The sequence below is a fragment of the Pseudophryne corroboree genome, chromosome 4 (assembly GCF_028390025.1).
Source record: "Pseudophryne corroboree isolate aPseCor3 chromosome 4, aPseCor3.hap2, whole genome shotgun sequence".
Lineage (NCBI taxonomy): Eukaryota > Metazoa > Chordata > Amphibia > Anura > Myobatrachidae > Pseudophryne > Pseudophryne corroboree.
The window spans coordinates 314,113,926-314,136,052 of NC_086447.1; the positions used below are offsets into that span (position 1 = coordinate 314,113,926).

Sequence of the window (22,127 nt, forward strand, 5' to 3'; positions counted from 1 at the left end):
ATTTCCACAGTTACTATGGGGAAATCCACGTTTCTCCCCTCTGGGGCTCCGCCAGCGAGACATTCCTATCCGTGACCGTCTGTCCAGTCCTTTCAGTCTCGCACATTTCGATCAAAGGTGCCTCCAATGCGGCTAGAGGTACCAGAGTCCAGAAAACCTGCAAGTATCTGTCCTCAGGAACAGTCCACCAGTTCTGCTTCCACTAAAGCCTCAGCGTGACAGTGCCCACCCACCCCGAGGGGATCTCTAGGTGGGAGCTCAACTGTGTCACTTTAGGCTGTGTCTGGGAGACCTCCTGCCAGGATGCCTGGGTCAGGGAGCTCGTTTCTAAAGGATACAAGCTGGAGTTCGACAGTACTCTCCCTCCTCCCCCTCAACGATTTTTCAAATCAAGCTTACCAGATTTGGAGGATATGAAAGTTACGTTACAACAGGCTATCCGAAAATTGGTCCAGTCCCACATCATTGTTCCAGTACCACTACCGCAATGCAGCAAGGGGTTTTACTTAAACCTGTTTGTGGTGCCGAAGCCGGACGGTTCGGCCGACCCATTCTGAATCTGAAATCCCTGAATCCTTATTTAAGTGTGTTCAAGTTCAAAATGGATTCCCTGCAAGCAGTGATTGCGGGCCTGGAGGATCGGGAATTTCTGGTCTCCTTGGATATCAAGGACTCCTATCTTCATATTCCGATTTGGCCTCCTCATCAGGCGTACCTGCGGTTTGCCCTGCTGGACAATCGCTTCCAATTCCAAACACTGCCCTTCGGCCTGTCAACAGCCCCAAGGGTATTCACGAAGGTGATGGCGGAGATCATGCTTCAACTCTGAATCCAATGGATCAATGTGGTTCCTTATCTAGATGATTTTCTGATAAAGGCAAGATCCAGGGAGCTTTTGTTGCTCCATATCGACCGCACCATCCGTCTTCTGTCCGACCATGGGTAGATCCTCAACTTCCAGAAGTCACACCTGGAGCCAACTCAGAGGCTCCTGTTCCTGGGGATGTTGCTGGATACTGTGGCCCAGAAGGTATTTCTACCAGAGGACAAGGTGAAAACACTTCAGGAGATGGTCCGCATGGTGCTCCGACCTACTCGAGTGTTCGTACATTTCTGCATAAGATTGTTGGGAAAGATGGCTGCCTCATACGAGGCAATCCAGTATGAGAGATTACATGCCAGAACGCTTCAGTTGGATCTCCTGAGCAAGTGGCCCGGATCGCATCTCCAGATGCACCGGATGATTCAGCTGTCACCTCAGGCCAGGATTTCTCTCCTGTGGTGGCTGCAGTCCTCCAATCTCCTGGAAACCAGGAGTTTTGGGTTTCAGGATAGTCCCTCCTCTTGATGGATGCGAGTCTGCGAGGATGGGGAGCTGTCACCCAAGGGGCACAGTTCCAGGGCAGGTGGTCATCCTTTGAAAGCCTCCTTCCAATCAACATTCTGGAACTTCGGGCGATCTACAATGCTCTACTCAAAGATCACACAATCCAGGTACTGTCGGACAACGCCACGGCAGTGGCATATATCCACCAACACGGAGGGACAAAGAGCAGAGCCTGCATGCGAGAGGTGTCAAAGATACTCCTCTAGGCGGAAAGAAATGCATGAGCCATGTCAGCAATCTTCATTCCAGGTGTGGACAACTGGGAGGCGGACTTCCTAAGTCGTCACTATCTCCACCCGGGGGAGTGGGGGCTCCACCATCTGGTGTTCCAGCAGATCGTCGACTGTTGGGGTTGCCCACAAATAGACATGATGGCTTCTCGTCTCAACAAGAAACGTCCCTGGTACTGCTCGCGGACCAGGGACCCTCAGGCGAGGGCAGTGGATGCACTGGCGTCGCCTTGGCCAGACTGGCTGATCTCCCTGTTTTCTCCGATCCCATTGCTTTCACGAGTGCTAAAGACCACCAGGAATCAAAGTGTCCAGGCAATTCTGATTGCCCCGGATTGGCCTCGGAGGACGTGGTATGCGGATCTTCTGGACATGTCCGTCGAAGACCCTTGGCCTCTACCACTCAGAGATCTTCAACATGGACCGCTCATCTACCTGGACTTACGGCGACTACGTTTGATGGCATGGAGGTTGAGCGGAACATCCTAGCTCACAAGGGCCTTTCCAAGAAGGTTATTGAAAACATGGTTCAGGCCAGGAAACCTGTGACGTCAAAACCCTATCCTCGTATCTGGAGAGAGATGTCTCTTGGTGCGCGGAACGCACGTATCTGCCTGCAGAGTTTTGCTTGGGACGTTTCCTGCAGGCTGGGTTCTGGGCTTGCGTCTGGGTTCCATTAAGGTCCAGGTTTCAGCTCTCTCCATTTTCTTTTAGAAGAAATAGGCAGTGTTGCCAGAAGTTCAGACCTTCTTGCAAGGGGTACTCCACATAGAACCTCCCTTTTGTGCCGCCTACGGCGCCCTGGGATTTGGATGTAATGGTGAAATTTCTACAGTCCTCCTGGTTTGAACCTCTGACGGTAGAAGACAAGTAGCTCACGTGGAAGATGGTGATGTTACTGGCCCTGACTTCTGCTCAACGTGTTTCAGCATTGGGGGATTATTGTGTAAAAGTCCCTACTTAGTCTTTTATAAGGACAGAGCGGAGCTCCGGACTAGACATCAGTTCCTGCCGAAGGTTGTCTCTGCGTTTCATCTGAATCAACCTATAGTGGTTCCGTCCAGTTCTGACGCGTCTGCTCCTCAGGAGGCATTGGATGCTGTGCGGGCCTTGAAGATCTATGTCAAGGTTACAGCTCGGGTAAGAAAGATGAATTCCTTGTTCATGCTCTATGATGCGCAGAAGAAGGGTTGCCCTGCTTCAAAGCAGTCTATTGCTCGTTGGATTAGGCTTACTATCCAACAGGCCTATGTGTCTGCAGCCTTAACTGTTCTTAAGTCTCTGGAGGCCCACTCTACTAGATCAGTGGGCTCTTCCTAGGCGGCTGCCCGTGGAGTCTCGGCCTTGCAACTATGCCGAGCTGCTACCTGGTCGGGTAAGAACACTTTTGTGAAGTTCTACAAATTTGTTACCCTGGCCAAAGAGGATACCCAGTTTGGGCAGGCGGTGCTGCAGCAGTCTCCGCACATTCCTGCCCGTTCCTGAAACTTTTGGACGTCCCCATCGTACTAGTTTCCCTCAATATCCCTTATGGATGCTAGAGAAAATAGGATTTTAATACCTACCGATAAATCCTTTTCTCGTAGTCCACAAGGGTGTCGAAGTAAAAAAAAAATGACATAAGAGAACATACAAACTACACACATAAGTCGCTATACTTGCAAATACGCGCAGCGAGCACAGCCATATATGGTAACACACTCATTTACACGGACATGCCACAGAGATGGATTCGACACTTATTTCATGCAGTACATAATTGTGGTGGTATTAAGCGCCAGACATCATGATGATTTAGAATTGTATATGATGGAGTGGTGTCATGTATGTGTATTATTTGAACGAAACAAGATAGACCGGTCATGTTTACTATTAAAACAACCAGATTAATGTGTAGATTCATTTGATACTTGTTATTAAGTTGTAGGACATTGCAACACGGAATTATGATTAAATGTATAAAAGCTAAAATCACTTTTATTAGAACAATAGATATTCCAAACAGGTAATGAACAGGAAACTCAGGCCAGCCCTTTGGACGTCCCCAAGGCTGAACCTGTTTAGCATATACAAAGGAACTGGTGACTCATCGTGAATCCTTCCCCCAGAAACTAGATAACACATAGCTGATCACACAGGAAGGTAGTTCCTGTTTTGGTCTCAGAGTTGCTGTAAGGTCTGAGACGATGATGGAGTTATTGCCAGCTCAGTTCCTGTTTTGGACTCAGAGGAAGATGGAGTCCCAGTATTACTTTACAGAGAGAGAGAGAGAGTGATATGGAAAGACAAATTTATATAACTTAAGGATAATGGTATTGTATGCTGGCATGTAACTGTATGTAACTTTAGGTATTAACTGCTTACTGTGTGAGTAGTACTCATGTAACTATAGGTATACTGTACTTTGTAATATATATTGAATCCATATCCTTTTAACAACAAATATATACATCAATGAGCTTTGGAACTCAGATAATGGTGGTCATTCCGAGTTGATCGCTCGTTGTTGTTGTTGTTTTCGCAACGGAGCGATTAGTCGCTAATGCGCATGCGCAATGTCCGCAGTGCGACTGCGCCAAGTAAATTTGCTATTAAGTTAGGTATTTTACTCGCGGCATTACGCGTTTTTTTTTCTTCGTTCTGGTGATCGTAGTGTGATTGACAGGAAGTGGGTGTTTCTGGGCGGAAACTGGCCGTTTTATGGGTGTGTGCGAAAAAACGCTGCCGTTTCTGGGAAAAACGCGGGAGTGTCTGAAGAAACGGGGGAGTGTCTGGGTGAACGCTGGGTGTGTTTGTGACGTCAAACCAGGAACGAAATTGACTGAACTGATCGCAGTGGCAGAGTAAGTCTCGAGCTACTCAGAAACTGCTTAGAACTGTCTATTCGCAAATCTGCTAATCTTTCGTACGCAAATCTACTATGCTAAGATTCACTCCCAGTAGGCGGCGGCTTAGCGTGTGCAAAGCTGCTAAAAGCAGCTTGCGAGCGAACAACTCGGAATGAGGGCCAATGTGTGGGTGTATTGTTTTCTCTTATGGGATGCAGTGTTTTGCGATGTATAGCGCACATTCATGGGATATGGTAATAAGAGGTGCAGGCGTTTACAATATATATTAGAGCGGGCATTTTAAATATTTGTGAGAAAGCAATTTGGCATTCTTAAGGGATATTGGGCGGCCGCCTCAGTGCGTGGACTTTTCTGCAGGTTCTTTTTACCTGTTCAGCTATCATCAGCCGTTGCTGGTTGTTTTATGTTAGTGGTGTGCTGGTATGTAAATCTCACCACCTTTTGTTATCATGTTCCTTCTCTCATATATGTCCTTTCTCCTTCATGCACGTTTTTACCTATAACTGCCTGTGGGAGGGGGCATAGAGGGGAGGAGCCAGCACACCCAGTTGAAGAAATTTAAAGTGCACTGGCTCCTTTGGACCCCGTCTATACCCCATCATACTACTTTCCCCCAATATCCCTTATGGACTACGAGAAAAGGATTTACCCGTAGGTATTAAAATCCAGTTTTCTCGCAAACTAGCACTGTAACAGAAATTATGATCCAGAGTACCAATAGAAAATGCAAGTACAGCAGTCATTTGAAGTTATGGTATCCATAAACAGCCAAAGTTGGAACATAAAATGAAACTTAATGCAGAGAAGATTCAGAACAGCAGTTTTACAACATCCAAAAATGGCTCCAAGCATTTCACACTTGGTCAAATCTTTCAGATTGGGCAATACCACCAGATTAAGAGGTCTTTCTTGGAAAACTCTGTCTGACTATTCAGTGGTGATTTGGCCAGTTTTACAATGGCTGATACAGGTTGAGTATCCCTTATCCAAAATGCTTGGGACCAGAGGTAGTTTGGATATCGGATTTTTCCGTATTTTGGAATAATTAGATACCATAATGAGATATCATGGTGATGGGAGATAAATCTAAGCACAGAATGCATTTGTTACATATACACCTTATACACACAGCCTGAAGGTCATTTTAGCCAATATTTTTTATAACTTTGTGCATTAAACAAAGTGTCTACATTCACACAATTCATTTATGTTTCATATACACCTTATATACACAGCCTGAAGGTCATTTAATACAGTATTATTAATAACTTTGTGTATTAAACAAAGTTTGTGTACATTGAGCCATCAAAAAACAAAGGTTTCACTTTCTCACTCTCCCTCAAAAAAGTCCGTATTTCGGAATATTCCGTATTTCGGAATATTTGGATATGGGATACTCCACCTGTATTTAATCCTACAGTACATTATTGAGGAAGTTACATACAGGTGTGTCCTCCTACATCTTTGCTGCAGTCACGCCAAACAGCCCCTCTTGGCACGCTAGGCCACGTGAGATCTAGCGTTGAGCTGCTGATTAAAATTATATGATGCATGACTATATTGTGTGCGCCTGCAGCTAGATCTGCTTCCAAAATGCTATGTTACAGTATTTTCCTGGAAAACACTGTAAAAAACACTAACGTAGCATTTTATATGCAGATACATTGTGAATCTTATTTGTAGTGATGCAAGTGAGATGCATTTTTGGCAACAAAAGACACCTGATCCTAACACGACTTGCACAGGACCTGTCGGCTCATTTACTACAGGCATCTCCTGCTGCATGTCATATTGAGGCAAGATGAATGAGGACAGCTCTGTAGCAACTCTCTCTCTCACTTGTAAAAATGCCTAATGTTGTTCCTATGCGGAACATTTTTTACAAAACTTTCTGTCATCAAACTCTGTTGTGGTCTCTGAAATACTCAAGGGGGAGAATAGTCTGTGAAGGGAAACCATGATCTTCACTCATTTCTCCAGTGATATATTAGAAGTGTTTCAGTGGCATATTAATGTTTGCACTACATGTAGATACCCTACTAAAGTGAATGGAAAAAGGTTTACATGAGTAGTAAGGGCAGGGTAATTGTTACCGGTATACAGAATTAAAGAGAGATTTGACATAGGGGTACTTTTATTACAGGTTTGTGTGTGTCCCATCTATTTATCATGTGTTTGAAAGAGATTTATTTGAATTTTTTTTTTTTTTCAGAAACATTATGTGTTACTCGCTGCAGTACCCGCAGGTGTGGTTATCGCCCTTATCAATATTTTTATTGGTAAGTATGGGTGTATATTTAAGTTATTTTTTTTTTTCTTCTATTTTTAAGGTATGACCAAGGGCCTTATTCAGGCTTGTTAGCGAACCAAAAAAGTAGGCAATTGGGCAAAACCATGTGCACTGCAGGGGGGGGCAGATATAACATGTACAGAGAGAGTTAGATTTGGGTATGGTGTGTTCAAACTGAAATCTAAATTGCAGTGTAACAATAAAGCAGCCAGTATTTACCCTGCACAGAAACAAAATAATTCACCCAAATCTAGCTCTCTATGCACTCTATATCTGCCACACCTGCAGTGCACAATGTTTTGCCCAACTGCTAACAAATTTGCTGCTGCGATCAACTCTGAATTACCCCCTAAGAACACTAATGTTGGCAGCTCCGGGGTGTACGACACATGTTTGGGATTGGACGCTCAACCTGGGAGCAGTTGTCCGTCCGGGTCATGGGAAAATGCTCTGGCAGATATTTCTAAGGAAATGGCGGGATCCCGCAAGCAATATTTAGAATGGGCTGCAGGTTTTTCCAAAACTATGGAGGAATTACTAATTAGAAGTACTCCGCCCACACAAGTAGAAAAGAATGTGCGTAAAGCAGTAAATAGACCCCTCCCTCTCCTGCAGGAAGAGTTGAAGGATTGGAGGAGGGTCTCATTGAAGATGAGGACGAGGGGGAGTCAGTAGAGGCGATAGTTCATGTCAGTCCTCGGGAGGAGGATGCTGAGGTCAAGGGGTTAGAATCCCTTCTTGAAGCAGTAAAACAGGTCCTTAACTTCAAGGAAGAAGGGGTTAAGGAACCTGAAGTACTTTATCTATTTGAGTCTCAGAAACCACAAACATCAGTTTTTCCGATTCCTCAGACTCTCCAGGATCAACTGGGAGAAGCATGGAAGCAGCCAGATAGACGCTTCCAGATTCCCAAGAAGTTCACGGCTAATTACCTACTGGCCAAGGGAGTCATGACTAAGTGGGAGGTTCCTCCGATTGTGGATGCCCCCTGGCTAGACTGTCAAAGAAAACAATCTTACCGATGCCAAACGTGACTACACTAAAGGATGTGTCAGATCGAAAGTTGGATACGGCACTAAAATCTATCTTTGTGGCTGCAGTTGCATCAGAGACCTACGATTATCAGTGCTTGGGTAAATAAGGCTATTGTAGCATGGGCTGGTCAGATTATTCAGGCAGTCTCTGAAGATAACAGCCAGGAAGAAATAGCTCAACTAGCGGAGCATATCCGGGAGTCGGCCACATACATTTGCAAGTCTACAAAAGATGCTAGCAGAATAGCTTCACACATCTCGGCATCCGCTAGAAGGATTCTGTGGCTCAGAATGGCAAGTGGAGGCGATCCCCTTTGTAGGCGAGGCTTTATTTGTTCTAGTATTAGACAAGTAGATTTCACAAGCAACAGCGGGAAAATCTACTTTTCTGACTACCACGTATCCTAGATCTACGCCATTGGTCAGAAGAAATGACTCTGGTCCGGTGTTCAACTCATTTTAGGTCTCAATCCTTTCGAGCTAGAGGAAGAGGTTTTGGCGGTCAAGCTCGTGGAAACCGAGGCAGTGACCGTTCCCAGTCCACAGCCCGAAAACAGGACTCAAAACCTGCTGACAAGATCGTGGCATGACTGTCTCCCAGCTCACCTTGGGTCTCCTATGGTGGGCGCATGGTTGGAAAGGTTTCGGGGCACCTGGGCCGAAACCTCACCAGAAGTCTGGTTCAACAATATTATTTCTCAGGGATACAAAATATATTTTCTGAACCGACCTCACCGTTAGTTCTTTACGGCAGGTTTTCCTTGGTGTCCTCAAAGAGCGAAGGCATTAGACACGGCTATTCAAAAGTTACTTCAGACGGAAGTAATTGTCTGTCCCGACTTCTCAAAGAGTAACGGGATTTTATTCAAATCTTTTTGTAGTATTAAAACCTGGTGGATCTGTTAGGCTAATCCTCAATTTAAAAGTGTTAAATCAAATCCTGACTGTTTACAGATTTAAGATGGAATTTAGTACTGTCAGTAATTGCGGGACTGGAGGAAGGGGAGTTCGTGGTGTCGATGGACATAAAGGATGCGTACCTCTAATTTGGACTCCGCACCAAGCCTATTTACGGTTTGCAGTGGGCAAGACTCATTACCAATTAAGAGCTCTACCGTTCGGCCTATCACCAGTCCCGAGAGTCTTCACAAGGATCATGGCAGTCATGGTAGCGAAATTGAGATCGTTAGGGGTAACCATAATACCGTATCTGGACGACCTTCTTATTAAGGCTCCATCTCAGGACTTGTTGATCCGGGATGCTCAGATCACTGCTGGATCGTGAATTTAAAAAAATCCATTCTGCAACCGACGCAGAGGATTCAATTCCTGGGTCTCATCTTGGACATAATACAACTGAAGGTGTTTCTCCCAGAAGACAAGATTCGAGACATCAAGGAAATGGTACGTCTGGTTCTACAGAACCAGACGGTCTCTCTACATCTTTGTGTAAGGCTTCTAGGGAAAATGGTAGCATCCTTCGAAGCGATCCAATACGGCAGACTACATTCCAGACGACACGTTCAGCTGAATCTGATTGCTCAGGGGGCAGGCATGCATTTACTACTTCACCGAAGGATTCGCTTGTCGCCGCAAGCCAGGACTTCCTTAATTTGGTGGTCGGTTCTCGGGACTCTAGCGGCGGGAAAGAGGTTTGGAATCTGGGATTGGAAGATTTTGACAACAGATGCCAGTCTCAAAGGATGGGGAGCAGTACTGGACAACCATCAATTTCAGGGAAGATGGTCACCGCAGGAGAGCAGTCTTCCAATAATTGTTCTGGAACTAAGAGTCATTTTACAATGCGCTTCTTCTGGCGGAAGACCTAGTATGGGCTAAGCCCGTGAGAGTGCAGTCAGACAATGTGATGGCAACAGCATACATAAACCATCAGGGAGGAACAAGAAGCCAAAATACTGCTAAAAGCGCCTCCAAAAATAAAAACTATAAGTGAATTAATAAAGAATCTCCTGAGAAACTGCGCCGCCGTACACAATATGTGGACGTGGTAAGGAGAAGAATTTAAAGCAAAAAACTGCTGCGCTGGTATACCAGCCCACAAAGAGAGGTAAACATCAATCTATTTACTGAGCGTGGTGAGACTGATCATTTGAAATTCCGGGACGGCTGCAATCATTTACCATTACCAGCCATTATCCTTATTATCAGCATTCAGTGACTGTGGACATTCACCAAAGGAACTTATTCCAGCTACTGTCCCTCTATGTTGAAAGAGAGACCTCTTTTTAGAGACCAATAAGGTGTGTTTATATAATATATGGATGTTTATTCACAATTAGTTATCTTTTAATCTTCTATATGGTTAATAAATTTACATTGTTTATGCCGGCTCCCATCTTTTTATCTTCTCCTGATATACAGCGCAGCCGTTTTTTTGCTTTAAGGAACAAGAAGCCGCATGGCTTTAAAAGAGGCCACAAGGATTCTGTATTGGACAGAAAAGTGCTACATAATCCTGTCGGCAGTCTTCATTCCAGGAGTGGACCATTCGGAAGCAGACTTCCTCAGTCGTCAAGTTATGCATCCAGGGTAATGGTGTCTACACCCACAAGTATTCGATGCAGTAGTAAGAAGGTGGGGTCTACTGCAGAAAGACCTAATGGCCTCTCGGAATAACCATCAACTTCCGAGATATGTGGCCAGGACGCGAGATCCAGCAGCAGAGGCAGTGGATGCGCTGGCGATTCACTGGCCATACAAACTGGTGTACTTCTTTTCTGTTGAAAAAGGTGAAACAGGAAAGAGCATGGGTGATTTTAACAGCACCAGACTGGCCTCGCAGAAGTTGGTACTCGGACTTGAGGGGACTCCTGGCGGAAGATCCTTGGAAACTGATGCAGAGTGCGGACCTGTTGTCACAAGGCCCATTCCTTCACCCAGACCTGAACCATCTACGTTTGACGGTGTGGTTCTTGAGACCAGGATACTAAGAGACAGGGTTATCACGAAATCGGCTATTCCTACCATGTTAACGGCAAGGAAACCAGTCATGGCAGCACATTACTATAGAATCTGGAAGAAGTACATGGACTGGTGACAGCCTAGGGGTTGGAACCCCCAGAGCATTCCGCCTTACTAGACTGTTGAGGTTTCTCCACAATTGTTTGGATGGTGGTTTGAGATTGGGATCTTCGAAGGTACAGGTCTTGGCCCCCTCTGTCCTTTTCCAACAACGTCTGGCATCCTTGCAGGAGGTCCAGACATTTGTACAGGGTGTGTTGAGAATACAACCACCTTTCTGTTCTCCCATGGCCCCATGGGATCTAGATTTGGTGCTAGAATTTTTGAGATCGGCCATTTTTGAGCTTTTGGAAAGGGCGGAATTAAAATGAGCTGGAAAGCAGTCCTGCTCCTTGCTTTAGCATCAGCAAGAAGGGTCTCAGAGTTAGGTGCTGTCATGTAAAAGTCTGTCTTCTAGTTTTTCATGAAGACCGAGCAGAGCTCCGTACAAAAGCTGAGTTTTTACCTAAGGTGGTTTCGGGTTTCCATATAAACCAGACGATTGTGGTCCCCCTCCTTCCAAGGATTGTCAGGGGGGAACCTGTCTTTGGATGTAGTCAGAGCCTTACGGGTCTACGTACAGGCTACGGCTTCTATTAGGAAGTCTGATGCTCTGTACTGTATGATGGACCCAGGAAGGGTCGGCCGGCTTCGAAACAAACTTTGCAAATGGATATGACTAACCATCAAACAGGCATATATATTTTTTTTGTGGTAAGAGTTCCATTCGGGTAGGTGCTCATACCACCAGATTAGTAGGGGCTTCGTGGGCTGCGGCTAGAGGAGCTTACACTACCCAACTTTACAGAGCTGCAACATGGTTGTCGGCACACACGTTCACTCGTTTCTACTAGTTTGATACGTTTGCATCTAGAGATGCAAATTTTTGACATTTTGGTTCTTCAGGCTTTGGACAGCACTCCTGCCCATGGGAGTATCTTTGGGATGTCCCCAGCTGTCTAGATCTCCAGTGTCCCCTAATGGAAGATAGAGAAGAGGATTTTGGTACTTACTGACAAATTAATTTCTCTGAATCCACTCTGGGACACTGGAGATCTAGACAGCTGGGGTGTGAAGATTGCAGACCGGAGGTAGCACAAAGTAATTAAAATAAATAAAATATGCACAGCTGGCTCCTCCCCCTTCATGCCCCCCCCCCCCCCTATTCCTCCAGTTTGAAAAATTAAGAGAAGCAGGAACATGAAAGATCAAGGCCATACTGGAAGTAACCAACTGTACCACAATGTCAAGCAGCTACCAAGAACTATCAACACATTAACCAAACTGTTTGAGCTAATTTTACAAGAACACGCAGGCTGACAGCATCGAGGTGGGCGTCCAGTCTCCTTGAGTGGATTCAGAGAAATGGATTGATCGATAAGTACCAAAATCCTCTCTTCTGTGATGTACCACCTGTGCTGTACACTCAAATGAAGTAAGATATACCGGAGACTGCTCTGAGAACAGCATGTCCTCACCATTTTTTCCCATTCTGATTCATGTACATATTTGCTGTATTGTGGACAACAGAAGTGTTGTTACACACCATTTCTGCTGGTTCTCAATTGTTGCATTTCATTTGAAATGCAGATGTAGAAATATAGACAAGCCCCGCAGTATCTGCAGATAGATACACCTTCATACGTTGACCTCATGAAATGAGTTGTAATGTGGTTATGGCAAGACCTGGCTCACTGCTGGTCCTATGATGCAGCACGCTGTGGATAAACAAACCTTTAAAGTATCTTAATCATGCAGTTCTTTTACATCAGTATGTGTGCTCTTAAAGTACATCATGTACACCATGTACAAAAAGCACATTAAAAAAAAAAAAGGTCATAACAATAGAAATAGAATAACATTTCAAGACACATCAAAAAAGAAGGTGGCAGATGAGGAGGATGTAAAAAACCAAACCGGGCCTCCTTTTCATCAGACCTCTAATGGTCAATAACCTCCCTGAAGTGAAGGCTCCCCTCTGCAGACATATGCACTCTGGGATGGTATGTTAGGTGCTATGATTTCCTGCCTGTTGCCTTCATTATTATCTTTTAAGCAAGAACACTTAAGAAATGCAATGCTTGTCATTCAGACAGCACAACCATGATACTTATTGTCCATGTTTGTATTCACTGTTCACCTTGATCACTAACAGATCACTATTGTCTTATACCTGGAGTAAGTTTGCTAAAGCTTCTCTTGCTAGCCTCCAGTTTCAGATCTATTCTCTACAGGGGTAATGCCAATAGGCATGTGACCAATTTCTCCCATGATTTTCTCCTTCACTAAAAATCATATTGGAGCTTAGTGTGGGCCAACCCTTTCTCCAGGGAAGCCATTGTTTTTTTGGGCTAGTCAATGCTAGTGAAATGTCACCACCAGTGTACATCAGCTGTAAATGCAGTATTCAGTGTGCCCTGGCAGTGGTGGCTCTAATAGACATGCTGCTATTTTTGTAACTGTATCTCGGCCTAAAGGCCTATACAACTGGCCGGCGTAGCGGGCGTTCTATTGAACGGCCTATATATCGCGGGTCCGTCGGCCACTGTGTTCGGGCGATATGTCTGTGAACTCCATCGTTCAGACATATCGCGTCGGCCCTGCAGCACAGCCAACGGCCAGTATATCCACCGATATATTGGCGCATCGCTGTGTGTGTATGGGCGACCAGCTGACCGCCCGTACACATGCTGCGGCAGCCAGCGGTGATTTGATAGCTGAACTGGGCGGGCGTGTGTACACGCCCGCCTAGTTCATGACGTCAGTCCCCTAAGGATCAGGCAGTGTGTATGCACAGAACACTGCCCGATCCGTCCATCGATGGATATATCTGCAGATCAATTGATCTGCAGATATCTATCAGTGTGTACCCACCATTACTTGCAGAAACGCGTGGTCCCTCTCTTTGGTCATGACAAGGCTTTTGTGTACGGGATTGGTATGTGATCCCGACAGGCGGGATACCGTGGTCGGAAACCTAACCCCACCCTCTTTCCGCAGCCTAACCCTGAGCCTCTTCCTTTAGTGCCTAAACCAAACCCTCCCAGTGGTGCCAAACCCTAACCTCCCCTTCCCACAGGCTATCCCTAACCCCCTCCCTGCAGCCAAATCCTAACCCTCCCATCTGTACTTACCTTCGGCATCCATGCTTCAAGATGCTGACCTGGTGGGGATTCTGGCGGCTGTCAGGGTCCTGAACATATACCCTGTGAACACTAAGCATGTACTCCTGCTGATCTGATTATCACAGGGTTGTTTTGTGGTACCTGATCTTATATGTATTACGTTATCTGCCTAAACAGTCCTGCTTAGTGATGTCGAAGGAAAGAGAAAAATGTAATCAGACCATTTGTTTTTATGGTTAAACGTATGACACTTCCATTTGTACTTTGACTTGGTCTCCTTGATATGGGTAACAATATATTTTTACCAGGTCCGGCAGAGCTTGCAGAGATTCCAGAAGACTATGTTCCTGAACACTGGGAGTATTACCAGGTATTTTCTGCATGGCATACAGCCAAACCAGGACATATATAGGTCTAGATAGGGGATGCGATCACATGACCGGCGGTCAGCATGCCGATGCCGGGATCCCGATTGCTGGCAATGCTGACGGTCAGCATGCCGATACACAGGGACTATTCCACGACACCCATAGAGTGGGAATAGAACCTGTGGCGAGCCCATTGTGGCGTCTCTTCCGGTAAATAAACGGCACAATGGTTAGGTGGCTCACTTTGCAACCAGACCATTGTGACATTTATCCATACATGGGATTTTCTTTTTTGAGCAGGTGAGAAGTAGTGCAAAATCCCAATTTTTTTCGATTTGGTTCAGGACCTCGGGACACCCACCTGAATGACTAATTAGGCAATTAGATGGTTTTGAATGATTTTTAATGGCCAATAATGACATGTCATTTTGGTGACAAAGTTATGGAAATTGGTGTACAAGGTATGGGACAGGTATATTTGGGTGCTTTGAGTGGTACAAGTGTCTTTAGACTTGCAGGTGGGAGTAATCGGTTTGTTTCCATTTTTATTTTTTTCTCTGACGTCCTAGTGGATGCTGGGAACTCCGTAAGGACCATGGGGAATAGCGGCTCCGCAGGAGACTGGGCACAAAAGTAAAGCTTTAGGACTACCTGGTGTGCACTGGCTCCTCCCCCCATGACCCTCCTCCAAGCCTCAGTTAGATTTTTGTGCCCGGCCGAGAAGGGTGCACACTAGGGGCTCTCCTGAGCTTCTTAGTGAAAGTTTAGTTTTAGGTTTTTTATTTTCAGTGAGACCTGCTGGCAACAGGCTCACTGCATCGAGGGACTAAGGGGAGAAGAAGCGAACTCACCTGCGTGCAGAGTGGATTGGGCTTCTTAGGCTACTGGACACCATTAGCTCCAGAGGGACCGAACACAGGCCCAGCCTCGGAGCTCGGTCCCAGAGCCGCGCCGCCGGCCCCCTTACAGAGCCAGAAGCAAGAAGAGGTCCGGAAAAATCGGCGGCAGAAGACATCCTGTCTTCACCAAGGTAGCGCACAGCACTGCAGCTGTGCGCCATTGCTCCTCAGCACACTTCACACTTCGGTCACTGAGGGTGCAGGGCGCTAGGGGCGGGCGCCCTGAGCAGCAATAAAAACACCTTGGCTGGCGAAAATACATCACATATAGCCCCCAGGGCTATATGGATGAATTTTAACCCCTGCCAGATTCCACAGAAAAACGGGAGAAAAGGCCGCCGAGAAAGGGGCGGAGCCTATCTCCTCAGCACACTGTCGCCATTTTCTCTCACAGCTCCGTTGGAGGGAAGCTCCCTGGCTCTCCCCTGCAGTTACTACACTACAGAAAGGGGTTAAAAAAGAGAGGGGGGCACTAATTAGGCGCAGTATAACAATACAGCAGCTATAAGGGGAAAAACACTTATATAAGGTTATCCCTGTATGTATGTATGTATATATGTATATATATAGATATAGATATAGATAGATATAGCGCTCTGGTGTGTGCTGGCATACTCTCCCTCCGTCTCCCCAAAGGGCTAGTGGGGTCCTGTCCTCTATCAGAGCATTCCCTGTGTGTGTGCTGGGTGTCGGTACGTTGTGTCGACATGTATGAGGAGGTAAATGAGGTGGAGGCGGAGCAATTGCCTGTAACAGAGATGTCACCCCCTAGGGAGTCGACACCTGAGTGGATGAGTTTATGGAAGGAATTATGTGACAGTGTCAGCTCTTTACAAAAGATTGATGACATGAGACAGCCGGCGACTCAGCCTGTGCCTGTCCAGGTGTCTCAAAAGCCATCTGGGGCTCTAAAACGCCCATTACCGCAGATGGCAGATACAGACGCCGACACGGATACTGACTCCAGTGTCGACGATTAAGAGACTAATGTGACTTCCAGTAGGGCCACACGTTACATGATTGAGGCTATGGAAAATGTTTTTACACATTTCTGATAATACCAGTACCACTAAAAAGGGTATTATGTTGGGTGAGAAAAAACTGCCTGTAGTTTTTCCTGCATCTGAGGAATTAAATGAAGTGTGTGATGATGCGTGGGTTTCCCCCGATAAAAACTGTTAATTCCTAAAAAGTTATTAGCATCATACCCCTTCCCGCCAGAGGATAGGGCACGTTGGGAAACACCCCTTATGGTGAATAAAGCGCTCACACGCTTGTCTAAACAGGTGGCACTACCGTCCCCGGATACGGCCGCCCTTAAGGAACCTGCTGACAGAAAGCAGTAAAATATCCTAAAATGTATATACACTCACACAGGTGTGATACTGCGACCAGCAATCGCCTCAGCCTGGATGTGCAGTGCTGGGGTGGCTTGGTCGGATTCCCTGACTGACAATATTGATACCCTAGATAGGGACAGTATATTACTAACTATAGAGCATTTTAAAGGATGCATTTCTATATATGCGTGATGCACAGAGGGATATTTGCCGACTGGCATCAAGAGTAAGTGCGCTGTGCATTTCTGCCAGAAGAGGGTTATGGACAAGACAGTGGTCAGGTGATGCTGATTCCAAAAGGCATATGGAAGTATCGCCTTATAAAAGGGAGGAGTTATTTGGGGTAGGTCTAACAGACCTGGTGGCCACGGCAACGGCTGGAAAATCCACATTTTTACCCCAGGTAGCTTCTCAACCTAAGAAGACGCCATATTATCAGGCGCAGTCCTTTCGGCCCCATAAGGGCAAGCGGGCAAAAGGCGCCTCATTTCTGCCCCGTGGCAGAGGGAGAGGAAAAAGGCTGCAGCAAACAGCCAATTCCCAGGAACAAAAGCCCTCTCCCACCTCCGCAAAGTCCTCAGCATGACGCTGGGGCTTTACAAGCGGTCTCAGGCACGGTGGGGGCCCGTCTCAAGAAATTCGAGACGTCTCCCCCTCGCCGTTTCATAGAGTCTGCTTTACCGACGTCTCCCTCAGACAGGGAGACAGTATTGCAAGCCATTCACAGGCTGTATTCCCAGCAGGTGATAATCAAGGTACCCCTCCTGCAACAGGGAAAGGGGTACTATTCCACACTATTTGTGGTACCGAAGCCGGACGGCTCGGTGAGACCAATTTTAAATCTAAAATCCTTGAACACTTACATACAAAGGTTCAAATTCAAGATGGAGTCACTCAGAGCAGTGATTGCAAACCTGGAAGAAGGGGACTATATGGTCTCTCTGGACATCAAAGATGCTTACCTACATGTCCCAATTTACCCTTCTCACCAAGGGTACCTCAGGTTTGTGGTACAGAACTGTCACTATCAGTTTCAGACGCTGCCGTTTGGATTGTCCACGGCACCCCGGGTCTTTACCAAGGTAATGGCCGAAATGATGATACTCCTTCGAAAGAAGGGAGTTTTGGTTATCCCTTACTTGGACGATCTCCTGATAAGGGCAAGATCCAGGGAACAGTTGTAAGTCGGGGTAGCACTATCTCAGATAGTGCTGCGGCAGCACGGTTGGATTCTCAATATTCCAAAATCGTAGCTGATCCCGACGACACGTCTTCTATTCCTAGGGATGATCCTGGACACAGTCCAGAAAAAGGTGTTTTCTCCCGGAGGAGAAAGCCAGGGAGTTATCCGAACTAGTCAGAAACCTCCTAAAACCAGGCCAAGTGTCAGTGCATCAGTGCACAAGGGTCCTGGGAAAAATGGTGGCTTCCTACGAAGCAATTCCATTCGGCAGATTCCACGCAAGAACTTTCCAGTGGGACCTGCTGGACAAATGGTCCGGATCGCATCTTCAGATGCATCAGCGGATAACCCTGTCACCAAAGACAAGGGTGTCTCTCCTGTGGTGGTTACAGAGTGCTCATCTTCTAGAGGGCCGCAGATTCGGCATTCAGGACTGGGTCCTGTGACCACGGATGCCAGCCTGCGAGGCTGGGGAGCAGTCACACAGGGAAGAAATTTCCAGGGCTTGTGGTCAAGCCTGGAGACATCACTTCACATAAATATTTTGGAGCTAAGGGCCATTTACAATGCCCTAAGCCAAGCAAGTCCTCTGCTTCAAGGTCAGCCGGTGCTGATCCAGTCGGACAACATCACGGCAGTCGCCCACGTAAACAGACAGGGCGGCACAAGAAGCAGGAGGGCAATGGCAGAAGCTGCAAGGATTTTTCGCTGGGCGGAAAATCATGTGACAGCACTGTCAGCAGTGTTCATTCCGGGAGTGGACAACTGGGAAGCAGACTTCCTCAGCAGGCACGACCTCCACCCGGGAGAGTGGGAACTTCACCCAGAAGTCTTCCACATGATTGTAAACCATTGGGAAAAACCAAAGGTGGACATGATGGCGTCCCGCCTAAACAAAAAATTGGACAGGTATTGCGCCAGGTCAAGGGACCCTCAGGCAATAGCTGTGGACGCTCTGGTAACACCGTGGGTGTACCAGTCAGTGTATGTGTTCCCTCCTCTTCCTCTCATACCAAAGGTACTGAGAATTATAAGACGGAGGGGAGTAAGAACTATACTCGTGGCTCCGGATTGGCCAAGAAGGACTTGGTACCCGGAACTTCAAGAGATGCTCACGGAGGACCCGTGGCCTCTACCTCTAAGAAGGGACCTGCTCCAGCAAGGACCCTGTCTATTCCAAGACTTACCGCGGCTGCGTTTGACGGCAGGGCGGTTGAACGCCGGATCCTGAAGGAAAAAGGCATTCCGGATGAAGTCATCCCTACCCTGGTCAAGCCAGGAAGGATGTAACCGCAAAGCATTATCACCGCATTTGGCGAAAATATGTTGCGTGGTGCAAAGCCAGTAAGGCCCCGATGGAGGAATTTCAACTAGGTCGATTCCTGCATTTCCTGTAAACAGGAGTGTCTATGGGCCTAAAATTGGGGTCCATTAAGGTTCAAATTTCGGCCCTGTCAATTTTCTTCCAGAAAGAACTAGCTTCACTACCTGAAGTTCAGACGTCTGTAAAAGGGGTACTGCATATACAGCCTCCTTTTGTGCCTCCAGTGGCACCTTGGGATCTCAATGTAGTTTTGGGGTTCCTAAAGTCACATTGGTTTGAACCACTTGAATCTGTGGAGTTAAAATATCTCACATGGAAAGTGGTCATGTTGTTGGCCCTGGCCTCGGCCAGGCACGTGTCAGAATTGGCGGGCTTTATCCTGTAAAAGCCCTTATCTGATCTTCCATTCAGACAGGGCGGAATTGAGGACTCGTCCTCATGTTCTCCCTAAGGTGGTTTCAGTGTTTCATCTGAACCAACCTATTGTGGTACCTGCGGCTACTAGTGACTTGGAGGACTCCAAGTTGTGGGACGTAGTCAGGGCCTTGAAAATATGTTTCCAGGACGGCTGGAGTCAGGAAATCTGACTCGCTGTTTATCCTGTATGCACCCAACAAGCTGGGTGCTCCTGCTTCTAAGCAGACTATTGCTCGTTGGATTTGTAGTACAATTCAGCTTGCACATTCTGTGGCAGGCCTGCCACAGCCAAAATCTGTAAAAGCCCATTCCACAAGGAAGGTGGGCTCATCTTGGGCGGCTGCCCGAGGGGTCTCGGCGTTACAACTTTGCCGAGCAGCTACTTGGTCAGGGGCAAACACGTTTGCTAAATTCTACAAATTTGATACCCTGGCTGAGGAGGACCTGGAGTTCTCTCATTCGGTGCTGCAGAGTCATCCGCACTCTCCCGCCCGTTTGGGAGCTTTGGTATAATCCCCATGGTCCTTACAGAGTTCCCAGCATCCACTAGGACGTCAGAGAAAATAAGAATTTACTTACCGATAATTCTATTTCTCGTAGTCCGTAGTGGATGCTGGGCGCCCATCCCAAGTGCGGATTGTCTGCAATACTTGTACATAGTTATTGTTACAAAAATCGGGTTATTATTGTTGTGAGCCATCTTTTCAGAGGCTCCTCTGTTATCATGCTGTTAACTGGGTTCAGATCACAGGTTGTACGGTGTGATTGGTGTGGCTGGTATGAGTCTTACCCGGGATTCAAAATCCTTCCTTATTGTGTACGCTCATCCGGGCACAGTATCCTAACTGAGGCTTGGAGGAGGGTCATGGGGGGAGGAGCCAGTGCACACCAGGTAGTCCTAAAGCTTTACTTTTGTGCCCAGTCTCCTGCGGAGCCGCTATTCCCCATGGTCCTTACGGAGTTCCCAGCATCCACTACGGACTACGAGAAATAGAATTATCGGTAAGTAAATTCTTATTAATAGTCTCCTAAAATGATCCAGGTATATACTTATACCCATTTTATGTACCCCAAATTTAATGAGAGCACCTATTTTGTTTAAAAAAAAGCAAGAAAAAAAAAGCTTTCTAGCATTTTTCACATTTAAAAAAAAAACAAATGCATATAACTCCATTTTGACCCTTTTTAAGTACACCAAACCGTTTTATTATGGCCACTAATAGACTTCTATAATGTTTTCTTATATTAGTTGGGCTTTTTTGGGAGTATGGGCTGATTTCCCCACTTTCTCTTTCACCCACTAGGGGACATTGGAAGATTATGCTGGGGATAGAGGCTTGGTTGCTGAGAGCTGTCACATACTAATTTCGAAAAGTGTGTAGCTCTTCCCGCTCTAGTACCCATCATCCCCCCCCAGTTAGAAAAATGTGACACGAGAGCTAGTCACACTGGAGCTTGCTCCAGTATTTTGGTAGGGTTTTCCTTTATTTTCTTTTAATTTCTTTATATATACTTTGATTTCAAACTTTCCTTGCTTGAATTTTTTTTTTTTTACAGCAGGGATCCAGAAAGGTTACCAGGGCTCAGAAAAGCCTCTGCTACACCTCTATCAGAAGCCTGCAGCACCTCGCTAAAGGTGCTAACTGCTCTCCTACATGCGTAGCCTAGAGAGTGAGTACCGCTTCCTCCCCCGCCAGATCGGGCGCTCACGCCATTCAGGAGCAGGGCGCCTAGGTAGGAGCGGAGGCATCTCTAACAGGACGGCTCTGCTCCTCTGCGATTACAGTGGTATAGGCGCGACTGATCTCAATGCAGTGGCGCCAAGCTGGCTTTGTCATCAGCGGCGGATCCCGGCAGTCAGTATAGCAGCGCAGCGTCTGTCAGGGAGATGCTCAGATTCAGTCTCCTGACACAGGCATCATTCTGTCATCTATAGTGAGGCCATTAATATATATATTTTCTCTAACGTCCTAGTGGATGCTGGGGACTCCGTCAGGACCATGGGGAATAGCGGCTCCGCAGGAGACAGGGCACAAAAGCAAGCTTTTAGGATCACATGGTGTGTACTGGCTCCTCCCCCTATGACCCTCCTCCAAGCCTCAGTTAGGTTTTTGTGCCCGGCCGAGAAGGGTGCAATCTAGGTGGCTCTCTTAAAGAGTTACTTAGAAAAAGTTTTTAGGTTCTTTATTTTCAGTGAGTCCTGCTGGCAACAGGCTCACTGCATCGAGGGACTTAGGGGAGAGATTTTCAACTCACCTGCGTGCAGGATGGATTGGATTCTTAGGCTACTGGACATAGCTCCAGAGGGAGTCGGAACACAGGGCTCGCCCTGGGGTTCGTCCCGGAGCCGCGCCGCCGACCCCCCTTGCAGACGCTGAAGATGAAGAGGTCCGGAACCAGGCGGCAGAAGACTCTCAGTCTTCATCAGGTAGCGCACAGCACTGCAGCTGTGCGCCATTGTTGTCAGCACACTTCACACAGCGGTCACGGAGGGTGCAGGGCGCTGGAGGGGGGCGCCCTGGGCAGCAATGTATAATACCTGTATGGCGAAAAATACATCACATATAGCCCTTGAGGCTATATGGATGTATTTAACCCCTGCCAGATATCTAAAACTCCGGAGAAGAAGCCCGCCGAAAAGGGGGCGGGGCCTATTCTCA

At 46.8% G+C, this 22,127-nt stretch overlaps 1 protein-coding gene across 1 annotated transcript in view; it reads left to right on the plus strand.

Moving 5' to 3' along the window:
• The window catches only part of NDUFB5 (NADH:ubiquinone oxidoreductase subunit B5), an 87,070-nt gene that overhangs the window by 44,791 nt on the left and 20,152 nt on the right, over positions 1-22,127 (plus strand). The window contains exons 3-4 of the mRNA XM_063916318.1: positions 6,679-6,745; positions 14,245-14,306. Coding sequence (XP_063772388.1) covers positions 6,679-6,745; positions 14,245-14,306 — 129 coding nt within the window. The remainder of the gene's footprint in view (positions 1-6,678; positions 6,746-14,244; positions 14,307-22,127) is intronic.